The 12,177-nt window shown below is 45.0% G+C and overlaps 1 protein-coding gene across 11 annotated transcripts in view; it reads left to right on the forward strand.

Moving 5' to 3' along the window:
• The window catches only part of CCP110 (centriolar coiled-coil protein 110), a 429,539-nt gene that overhangs the window by 173,046 nt on the left and 244,316 nt on the right, over positions 1 to 12,177 (forward strand). For 8 of the 11 annotated variants that reach the window (XM_086940777.1, XM_086940775.1, XM_086940778.1 and 5 more), the window contains exon 3: positions 9,191 to 9,322. In XM_086940777.1, coding sequence (XP_086796903.1) covers positions 9,191 to 9,322 — 132 coding nt within the window. Of the gene's footprint in view, positions 1 to 7,613; positions 7,771 to 9,190; positions 9,323 to 12,177 lie in introns of those variants that run through there. The other 3 variants (XM_086940781.1, XM_086940785.1, XM_086940784.1) reach the window with 2 other exon arrangements.

Consider the following 12,177-nt stretch of genomic DNA (forward strand, 5'->3'; position numbering starts at 1 on the left):
TGAACCGCGTGCCGATTTGCACGCATCGGGGGTGAGCCGCGGTTTTGGCGCGAACCGGCTCACCGCTTTAAAACACCCAGCGCTCTATGGCGTGTTCTCCCTCGGGGCTCTACTCGACTGACAGATCGCGGAGCAGGGGCAACTACCGCTGGCCTCTCGTTCTGGGCGGCGGACTTACTTCAGCCACACGTGGCTCGACAACGTTTTCCTTTTCTCACGCTGCCGGGGACAGAGACGCTTCTTCTTAAGGTTCTGTGGGTGGCTTACTGCACCATCCCATCCTCGTCGCCAGTTGTCATGTCTTGTGATCAATAACGACAGACAAATATTATGTGTCACAAGGAGCTTTAATTTTGGAAAAGGTGATGGACAGAGTTTCTGAATGATGCAGAATACTCCTACCCAGTCAAGAGATCAGGGCTTGATCCATCACCGTTTTTTAGCTCACTGCACCATCCCAGCTTCAGAACCTGGCTATATGCAAATTAGTCTGTTCCTGTCCCAGTGCATGATGGGAACAAGGCAAACCAAACTACCAAGCCAATTCTTATACTGGTAAGGAGACAAGCTACCGGGGACCGGTTTCTGGCATTTCAGCCTCGTCGGCCCGGCTTGCTTGAATCCTGATGGTGCAATGAGCTAGGGACTCACGTCTGAGTATACCCTCCCACACATAGTGTGGATAAAATCAATTTTGGAAAAGGTGATGGACAGAGTTTCTGAATGATGCAGAATACTCCTACCCAGTCAAGAGATCAGGGCTTGATCCATCACCGTTTTTTAGCTCACTGCACCATCCCAGCTTCAGAAACTGGCTATATGCAAATTAGTCTGTTCCTGTCCCAGTGCATGATGGGAACAAGGCTAACCAAACTACCAAGCCAATTCTTATACTGGTAAGGAGACAAGCTACCGGGGACCGGTTTCTGGCATTTCAGCCTCGTCGGCCCGGCTTGCTTGAATCCTAATGGTGCAATGAGCTAGGGACTCACGTCTGAGTATACCCTCCCACACATAGTGTGGATAAAATCAATTTTAGAAAAGGTGATGGACAGAGTTTCTGAATGATGCAGAATACTCCTACCCAGTCAAGAGATCAGGGCTTGATCCATCACCGTTTTTTAGCTCACTGCACCATCCCAGCTTCAGAACCTGGCTATATGCAAATTAGTCTGTTCCTGTCCCAGTGCATGATGGGAACAGGGCAAACCAAATTACCAAGCCAATTCTTATACTGGTAAGGAGACAAGCTACCGGGGACCGGTTTCTGGCATTTCAGCCTCGTCGGCCCGGCTTGCTTGAATCCTGATGGTGCAATGAGCTAGGGACTCACGTCTGAGTATACCCTCCCACACATAGTGTGGATAAAATCAATTTTGGAAAAGGTGATGGACAGAGTTTCTGAATGATGCAGAATACTCCTACCCAGTCAAGAGATCAGGGCTTGATCCATCACCGTTTTTTAGCTCACTGCACCATCCCAGCTTCAGAACCTGGCTATATGCAATTTAGTCTGTTCCTGTCCCAGTGCATGATGGGAACAGGGCAAACCAAACTACCAAGCCAATTCTTATACTGGTAAGGAGACAAGCTACCGGGGACCGGTTTCTGGCATTTCAGCCTAGTCGGCCCGGCTTGCTTGAATCCTGATGGTGCAATGAGCTAGGGACTCACGTCTGAGCATACCCTCCCACACATAGTGTGGATAAAATCAATTTTGGAAAGGAGCTTTATTCTTTGCTTCTTCTTGTGTCCCTGTCCCTACTCTAACCAACTCTTTCCTGTCTCGGCCCCTCCTCTTCCCCCAACCCCAGAACTCCTCCCATCCCGACTACTAGTCTGTTCACATCATCACATCCTGTAACATTTTCCCCCCAGTACTTTTCAGAATCCGCAATAACATTTTGCTTGCTGGTAATGATCAGCATCAGCAAAAAGCATTACAAGAGCCATAGATCTGCACTCGCATAAAAATACAGAGACCTATTGGCTTTGCAAATTATTGTTTCAAAATGTTCTCTGGGAGAATCCTCAAAACGCTGCTTGAGCTCACAGCCCCAGCCACCTCGCACTGCAGTGTCAGTCATCCACCTGCTCAGGGGCTCTGGCATACAAGGATCCGATCAGCCTAGTGAGCAAGCAGGGGCTGCGGTAGGAGGGAGCGAACAGAGCAGGAAACTAACTGGTAAGCCGCCGCTGGGCATAGAGGAGGTGGGGGAGCGAGACATTGCACGAGACATTGCACCAACAGCCAAAAGGGCATAAGGAAGGCTTCAAGTAAACAGTGCCACAGGGAGAGAACTCCGATAACTGTGCCAGAAGTATGTTTTTACGGATATAGGAGAAGCTGGTGCAGGCGTTAATTGGCAGGATACGGAGGCCCTTGGGGATCTCGAACTCTTACAGGAGGAAGTAAACCAACTAGTGACTCAGTTTACCCAAGAAGACAAGGGGAAGACCCTGGGAAGTGGGGGAAAAGGCACCGATAAAATCCTGAATGACCTCCCGGGGTGGCCGAGCGGCACCTTATAGTGCAAGATTTAAGGGTAAAGGCAAGAGAACCTCCGGGCCCATAATGGCTCATAGATTACCAGGGGAGAGAGATATTGACTCTGAAGCAAACTATTTTTATTCTCTATCGGACGCCACCTGGTCCGGTCTGGGATCAGACACTGGGTCTAATGCAGAATCGAATGAGAAGGATAGCACATCCGGCATTGGTATTAGTGGTAGGCAAACTATTCCAACCACATGAAAGACACACTCCAGAGTACCTAGAGTTGGGAACCCAAGACCAAATGATTTGAGGTTGGATTATTCTCTCGAGAACAATTGGTAGGAAACAGTACGCATCCTACCAGGGAAGAAGAATCCACTTCAGTGCCTCCCACATTAGAATCAATTCTGCAGTGTGTCGTTGCACACCGCGAGGAAGCCCGATGGAGAGTAAACGCGCTCAAAATGTCGCGCGGAAACTTCAGGGGGCCGTTAGGAAAATCGGAATAACCTGTAATAACATCTGCAATCGGATGATGGAGGTGGAATCAAGAACGGCTTAACTGGAGGTGGATATAGCAGGTTCAAAGGGGCAAGTGGAGCACATGAGGCACAACTTATTGATATCCAATGGAAGCTAGAATAAAGTGAAAACCATAAAAGAAGGAATAACTTACGATTTCTTGGTATCCCGGAAGAAAAGGAAGGGTCAGACGCACGAGTATTTATGGCTCGGCTGCTGCAGAAATCCTTCCCAGAACTGGAAGGATGCAACTGGCCCCAGGAAATACAGGGTCTGGCTGGAGGCTATCACTGATGTCATAAGTGCTGTCATCAGTAATATTGTTTAACTATTTATGTGTGATGTGGCGGTGGTCGGACCTCTGTGGCGGTCAGACCACCGACACCCCTGTGGATTCGCCAGCCGTATTCAGTGTGGCGGTCTGACCACCACAGGACTGTGCCTTTGCCGGGATCCAAGGTCCTGCAGATTTGGCCTTGTGGAAAGGGGCAGGAATATGCTGGTGGCAGAGCTGAACATATTCAGAGTTAAATTTCCACCGCCCGTTTCATGGCAGTGAGCCTGCCATGAAAAGGATGTCTGACATACATGTAAGCGGGCCCTAACTGGGCCCCTGGGCATATTTTGAACATGTTGTGCCCTCTTATATTTGGACCTTTGTTCCTGCATAGTGTGGCATGCAAAACATGATGCATGCCACTCCATGCAGGAGCATGCAGTAGGCGCTGTCATGCCAACGGTCTGCTTGTTAGGCTCCTCTATGAGCCTAACAGACCGCCGCCTTGACCCCGCCACTGCAATGCCCACCCTCCTTGGATTCAACTCTGAATCCGGCAGACCGGTGCACCACGGACTTGGTAGTACTCTTGGGAATGCAGCAGTGGCATTCCTACAGGAGGACCGCCAAACTCCGAATAAAGTCCTTCGTCTTTAACCTGACGTCATTTTAAAGCTGCTAAAAGCAACTGAGAAGATGGGCTGGCTGAGTAAACAGATGTGGAAAGATAATTCTGTATTCATACAGAATAATCTGTTTTTTACCCCTTTAAAAACATTATACCTCCAATTACTAAAAACCCATACCTCCCCTCACATTTTTTCAACCTCCTGGTTTCATATGTGCATTAATATCGTGATGCTCATTTTAGCCTTATCTAGGAAAGGCTTTAAATTCAGCAGTTTCTATTCCAAGAAAATGCCATTCAGGAGTGTATAGCTTTTATCTTGAGTTATGAAATGTCAGCACTCTTGTTGTTCATTCTGAGGCTGTAATGACTCTGCAGTTGCTTACTAGGTAGTTAACTGACAGACTGCTGCTTGGGTTTAGTACTTTTCCCATATCTATTCCTGAATATTTTACTGAAATGGATGAGGAAGCTATTTGAGAACTCATAGAAAATGTGTCCTCATTTTAGCTTTCTGAAGCACTAACGATAAGGTATGACAAAGAGCCTCCTCATTTAAATTTCTGAAGGAAATGCATTAGGTTTTACAGGTATGAATCCACAAGAGTGCATTAGATGTGCCACACTTTTGTCATAAATGGAGAATGTTTGTACTCTAGTTGTTAGTTAAGAACACTGTGGGAAGCAGCAGTAAAACAATGGAAAATCAACTGCCTCGCTACTAACTTTCATATGGTAAGGAAGTTAGTGTGAATTTATAGAAAATTTACTTTTTTTTAGCTTCTGTAACAACCTCCATATGTTCTATGAGAATATTATTAGAGAAAACATTTTCTCTTGAACATTGTACATTTAATATAAGCAGCAGGTCTGCATTTTGCACTGGGTAAAATGACCTGAGAAACCAGAAATCCTAAAATAAGTGTACCACCAATAATGATTTATATTGTGACTAAATCGCATGTGCCCCTTGTTGTGTCCTTCTAAACGTGGCATTCGATACAATGCATTCCAATGAGGAATATGATTCCGAGCCTTTAAATGGCTGCCACAACAAGTGTCAATATTAGGTGGCAGGTTGGGGGGGGGGGGATGTTCAGATGGTGGCCCAGACTGTCGAACAGTTAAGACCTTACTGGTTGGTAAACCGGTCTGCCAGAGAAGGTCGGACACGTAGGTTAACCTCACCCGAGGTGTAAGTGCGCACCCAGGCTGTAATGGCAGGCCTGACCTACGTTTACAAACATATCCTCAGCGCTTCCTAACATATGTTGTTAGGGTGTGTGCAATTTCACACTTTACTCAAGTAACCAGCATGCACACTGGATTGTCGTGGCAGGCGTGGCGTGGGTCTTCAGGACACCCGTGGTGTCGGTGTGCTATTCGGCGGACAATTGGTGGTCCGGACTTACGGTCTGCCCTTCCGTTGTGCCACTGCGCAAATGGGCCCGTCTTGGCAGGCTGGTGGCGGGGTTCTAAAAACATCACTAGTCCATGGCTCAAGCCAACCGGCACTTGCAAGCCATACACTGGCCCGGCACAACTGTGGTGCTAGTGCACCCACCGCTTGTCATGACAGGTGGACGATCTGTTTCACACCCTTGCTAAGCCCCTCTGCCTACAGGACTTCCGCACTGCACCCACAGTGCCACGTCCCCGACTTGCCAATGCCTATTACCATTTGTACAAAGTAGTAACAGGTGAAAGTTTGTTTTGAAAATTCTGTTCATTAACCCCTTCCATGCTGATGACGGAATCGCTCCGTCATCAGCTACAGTTGAGCTGTGCTGATGACGGAGCGGTTCCGTCATGGCCCGGCCGCCGCGCCTGCGCGGCGCTGATTTCGCGCCTGCGCGGGCGTTCTAAAGAGCGGGGCGGGTCATGACGGAACCGCTCCGTCACCAGCACAGCTCAACTGTAGCTGGTGACGGAGCGGTTCTGTCACCAGCATGCGGCGGCCGCGCGGCCGCCCCGCCCCTTTAGCGCTGCGGCGGAATAGCCGCCGCAGCGAAGGGGTTAATCCCTTCCCTGCGCCACGAATTCCGCAGCGGTGTGGGGGGGGGGGGATAGAGGGTGAGCGCGGCGCTTCGGTACTCATGACGGATGAGTCACGGGCGGCCTATGCTCATGACGGCGTGGTTCCGTCATGACCGCGCCCGCTCAATAATTTGCCCGCACATGCGGGGAATTAGTGCCGAGTGGGTGGAACTGCAGCGGCTCCACGCAGTCATGAGCACACAGCGCCCGTGACTCATGACCGCATGGAGCAGTCATGTGTATTCAAGGGGTTAAGCTCTTCTCTGCGGCGGACATTCTGCTGCGGTGCTGAAAAAAATGAGGCGTGCGCCTTTCAGACGGTCCCCGGTCGTCCTCCACACACGCCCACCGTGACGTCAGACGGCCGTCTGATTCATCGAAGAGGTTATCAACGTATGTTTTGTTTTTTATAAAAAGAACTTTTTTCTAAAAAAATATATATTTTAACTTTGCACCCATTGGAGGAATGTGCGCACATTTTAGCAGACTTCTTTCCCTGGTTTAATTTTGGAAGTAGTAAACGTTTTGCAGGGTTCGCTGAAGAGTGCAATGAAAGAGTAACCCATCTCTGGTCCCTCTAATATTTGCAGAGTGGCCACTCTTTGATAGATTGATATTTAGTTATTTTTTTGCATCAAAAGCAGTGGGATAAAGAGCCATATTTCATAGGGAATCATGAAATTTAAAAATGTTTCACAGCTGTCTTTGAAATATGTATTTTGTTATCCTAACGGTGGCCCCCAAACCACTCTGCAAAGCTTTAACATTGTCAGGGCTACTAGGATTATGCAGGCAGGTTATCCAAGTTATGTAGCAAAAAATCTAATTAAGTGAAACATATTTGAAAGTATTAATTTCATCTACTTAAAATAGAAACATTTCGGGTTAATTTCACGGACCCTAGATATAGTCCGTAGTTTTATTAATATTTTTTTTTAAAGTTAACACCTACTCATTTGAATTCCATTTAGTGTCCGGGTGTTGGTGCATTTTGAAGAAAAACGCCTTTTCAAGTTAACTACCCCAAAACAAACATAAAATATTAAAACGGTATAAGGAGTACCTTTTAAAATCATATATATGTTCCTAGTTTGCCATCTTGGTATTGTGGTTACATTTATAAACCACATCTTTAGCCTCTTGTTATGATATTTCCAAAATCCCTCAATGGCGATATTGTTTTGTAGATATGGCAGTCTGTATTTATTCTCTGGACCACCATGGGTCTGTTTTTTTTTCCTATACTTAGACTACGTTTAAATTGTTTCCTACTTTTCTTAAAAACTGTATTTAAAGACTTAATTTACCTTCGGTTTCACTGTAATGTTGTAATAAAGCTGTACAACAAGTTACACTCGCACGTTAATTCACAAAAACTAGTGAGAAAAAACGTACTGTGCATTTTTTTTCCTGAAGTTGGAAACATACAACAAAATAAGCATGGCAACCGCTCTCTCAATTTTTCCAGGTAAGCGTTTGTGTTCTAGTTCGTCCAGTTTTGGGACTAGCGCCCGTGGTCTAGTCCTTAATGAGTTAATTATCTCCTTAGACCTTTAAAACCGAGCTGTTATGTCATTCGATGCCTCTCGGCTTCACTATCCCTGGCAATCCGCAAACAAACAGCCGCTTGGGTCACGTGACGGCTGGCTTTTGTCCTTGAATCTTTGGTGGCTTTTGTCGAGTGAACAGTCATCTGCTTACGCTGCCTCGCTTGTATAGTATTCATGACGGGACGAGTGACCGCAAATCGAATCTAAATGAGATTATGCTTTTCCGCCAACAATGCTGCCAGTGTGTGTGCATGTCCAGGTAGGTACCGTGTCATTGCTTGACACCGATATACCTACCGCCAGCTTTGTGCGTTAGACAGTGGACTGTGGACGGCTTCTTATTAGTCTGGCTGTGATTGCTTTTGTGTTTTGAGACGTATGACGAAGTGTTATGAAGTTAATTTTGCTTTAATCCAAATATATAAATCGGGCAAGACGCGTATTCGCATATCTGTCTCTGCAGATTCGAAGTACACAAGTTCCTGAGGTAACTTTTATTTGCCTATCTATCTACGTTGTAGCTGTTGTTTACCGAGGTATGTTAACGGGCGACAGGTTGTATCGCTACTATAGGGAATATTTGCCTGACGACCTTAGAAAATGCTTGTTTGGTTACGTAGGCGTTCAAGTAGAAGCTATTATGGTCATATGGGGATTTAAACTATGAACTGTGTTGTCAAATCTCACTGTGCCTGCCTGTTTCACAAAGATGTTTACTTAGTTTACACGTCGGGTGGGCGTTTCCGAACGTGCCCTCATTGTAGACACGGTGTAACATTCTCACTTTACAAAGATGCTTCACCTGCCTTCTCTGCAAACATATATACTTCCGCCTCCTGCGCACGTGCTGTGATTAGCACCCGATGAGATCAGAAACGTTAAATCCGTTTTGATTGAATCACTTGAAGTAACTTTTAATCCTTATTTCATGACTGCTGCCAACATTCGGCAGTGGAATGTTTTTTTTAATTAAAGCTATTTGCCTAGTAGAAAGGTTTTGCTATTGCTTTTTTTTTTTTTACTGGAATTCTTTATGGCTTCTACCAGCTTAAAGGAATTTGCTGCAGCTTGGCAGAAAGGTTAGAAAGCTAGTTGTAGCTAGATGATTTAAGGATATGGTGAAACTAGTACACTGCTGATTTGTGTACAGTGTAGTTTGCTATTAACACAGCTCTCCTTTGGCATGTGGCTTGCAGTGAAAAACTATCATATTACCTTTGTATCTCATTTAAACTAACGCGAAACCTAATATTACATACCTAGTTATTATGCATTTAACAATTTACCGAAAATAAAGTTATTAATTTTATTCGTGGTCGATTTTCATTAGTTTCACCAATTTTTAAGAGCCCCTTATATTGATTTCCCCCAAAATGAAAAAAGTACGTTGCAAAATAATAAATACGGATTTAAATGATCGGTTCGAATTCCTTTTGGTTCAGCTTTTTGTCAAGGTTAGTAATGGTAAATGTGCATCATTTCATGTATGGTAAAGTGGCAAAAACTTCGATTAGGATCTCCCACTGCCCATGCCGATGCAGTTAAGGTACCATTTGGTAAATGCCAAATTTCTATCTGTTTCTCACCTCGTTTTAAAGCTGAAATGCTTATAGATAAATTGCATTGTTGTGGGTTTATTAATAGGCTTTGTATGGTAATGCATCAATTGCATTTTACAGCTTGATTTTGAGAAGAAAAAAGAAATGCAGCAGTACAGACAAAAGGCAATAGAGCTCGAGACGAGTAAACAGAACAACCGGAAGAAAACCGCTTTACTTAACCGGGTCCATGAAATCCTGGAGAACGTACAGGTATACATTATTGTGTATGTATGTATATGTATATATATATGTATGTATATATATATATATATTTGTATGTATATTTAATATGTTTCATGGCTGAAATGAAATAGTGATACTTGCTCTTGCATTACTAATTTAACATGGATTTTGTGTACGAATTTAATTTAATCCTCAATAATTCCGCTTTGTTTTAAGATACATCAGTTGAAAAAAGGCCTCTTCTTTTCTTTCAATTTTCTCTTGCCTTTTTCTTAACGCCGCCAGTTATCAGTGTAATGTTATTTTAATAACTAATTTACTAGTGACCGTTTACTATGTATTAGTGGTGTTCGTCGTACAGTATGTGAAAGAGCTATAAATAATGTTGAGCTTTGCCCTCCTTTCAAACAACTGCGTCCATTCTAATCCCTGAAAAAGTGAATTTGCAAACGGATGCCAGGCTACTCCATCAGAGTACCATGGATGGAAGATTGTGTCTGCCATGTGGCCTGTATGGGTTGTGTATTAGTTTAGTGAGAGAGCAGAGCTGTGCTCCTGCGTTTTAAAAACATTTTTTTATCCAAACTTTTTTTTAAAAATGAGTCATTGGAAGGAAATCAATACGGTGAACATAATCATGTGAGAAAAGACAGTCACAGAATGAGTGCGATTATCTAATAGTCTGACAGTCACATGGCCTGTTAAAATCTGCATCAGCCAATTGCAAAAACCAAAATAAAAACTGAACTAAAAGCAAACGTAATAGCAAAAAGGATGAAGCTGCCCCTGCGAGCATCGCCACCCACTATAACTTCAAAGAAAAAAAGAGAAAGGGGCGAAAAAAACAGCAGAAGGGGGGGGGGGGCAAGGGGGAAGAAAGGAGACATTCCCTCCTGCCTAATGTTCACATCCGCCCACCAGCCGGGCATCTCCTAGGACTTGAACTCCCTGATCTCGGCGTCCAGAGTTTCCCCCAGTTGGGAACATGGTTCTAGCTGTATTCCACCATAGGAAGCCCAGCATTCCCTGATTTTGTAGAATGTCTGCGGTCAGCCCCTAGCTATGCATATAGGATGTTCCTAGCCCATGCATCAGTCCAGGCCTCTCTCCAAACCTCTAGCGAAGGAGCTGATGTCTCCTTCCAAGCTCTACACAGGTGAAGGGCGATACCCTTGGGAGATCCAATCTTACAGAAACTGTTGTTTATGCTCTGGAATCCAGCAGTAGTAGGGTAGAAAAAAATCTATAGAATTGTCATTGTGCAAAAAGCCCTGATATATGTTCTGTGGCTTTCGCCCAGGACCAGCAGGAAAAAATCTATAGGGGCAGGTATTAAGCATCCATGATGCAAGCTGCAAGAAGTTCAGCCAACAGTGGCAGGTGAGCAATACTTTGGAGAAAGTGTTATGTAACTTGGTATAGTAGATCCTCTTAGTTCATGTGGAAGCATCTAGCAATAACCCATAAGAAAGGGAATTTTATGACAGGCCTAAGAATATGCTTTTACTGGTCAGCATGGTGCAATACAAGACAAATTATTATGTGACGCAACAAAAATGTGTCCTGAGTAGTCCTCCTAATTGTGGTAGAGAGCATCCTATAGGAATTATCATGCCACATCTAACCACAGTCTGTACTTTGAGGAGTTCCCACTAGAGTAGCATGGAGTGACCAAGAGGTATGGGTATTATACATCCAGGAGTAGTATGGACTGTTTTGGTGGGTCTAGTGTAAATCAACAGAGGGCCAACCAGTATACAATCAGTTAATGTATATCTCAGAGGAGTCTACATGAGGAGGGCACAGAACAACGTGTATATCTGGGCAATCTACAACCACTCCTAGCATGTGCTTATAGAAGTCCACTCTGCTGCGGTGGACATGGAACTGTTATTCAACCTGCCATGGTATGTGCTGTGAGGGAGTCTTCACAGGAGCAGCAGTGGAAGCAATCCGTGGGAACAGATGTTCTATAAGCAGCCATTTAAAACGGTCTGAGCAGTCTACTCTGGAGGCCAACAGATAAATAGGTATCAATGGGCTATGTACTTCCAACCTGGGTATAGCCTCGGAGAGTCCACCCAGGATCACCAGGAGGAGAAGCCCTCAGGAATAAGCATTACCTCTGTAGCCACGCTACTGGAGCTCGGAAGTCCGCTTAGGAGTGGCAGAGGAGAAACTTATCGGAATGGGGATTATACCACAAGCAATGGTATATGTTGCATGAGTGTCAAGGAGCAGCAGAGCAGCAATCAAAGAATCAACTGACACCATACATACACTGGTCTGTGTAGTTCACCCAAAAGCTGTGCTATTGTGACCCATTGGTGTGCTTAGCATTAGTGAACCAAAGAGAGTGGGTGTCAGTAAGAGATTTAGTGGATAGAGTGTATTCAGACTGCCGAGCGAGAGAGGGTATATGCTTCAAGGAAATATAAGGGGGGATGAAAGAAGCAGGGGTGTGGCAAATGTGTGTCCAGGCCCTTACCGTCTGAAACACCACACACACGAAAGATGCCAGAGGAAGACCCTCTTTTAATGTCTTCTCCCTTCACAAAGAGCTCTTTACTGTAGTCCCCCCGAGGAGTGGTTAAATGGTGATGAAGGGAGTCTGCAGAAAGAAAGATTAGCTGGACTACAAGGGAGAAGAAATAGGCTGTAGTTTGATGAGGAGATCTAGAAGAAGGGAGCAGAAACAGGGCTTACCCTGAGCTAGACACAGAGCACCAAAACAATGATCTGCTACAAGTAACAGTGTGTCCAGGAAAAGGAGAAGCAACATGGGGGCAAAACACACAATGCAACAAGGGAAGGAAATGAAATGGCTGGCTTAAACAGGGCAGTAACCACCAAAATCAGTGCTGTGTATGTGACAATGGGCC

This window comes from Lissotriton vulgaris, chromosome 10 (genome assembly GCF_964263255.1).
Source record: "Lissotriton vulgaris chromosome 10, aLisVul1.2, whole genome shotgun sequence".
Classification (NCBI taxonomy): Eukaryota; Metazoa; Chordata; class Amphibia; order Caudata; family Salamandridae; genus Lissotriton; species Lissotriton vulgaris.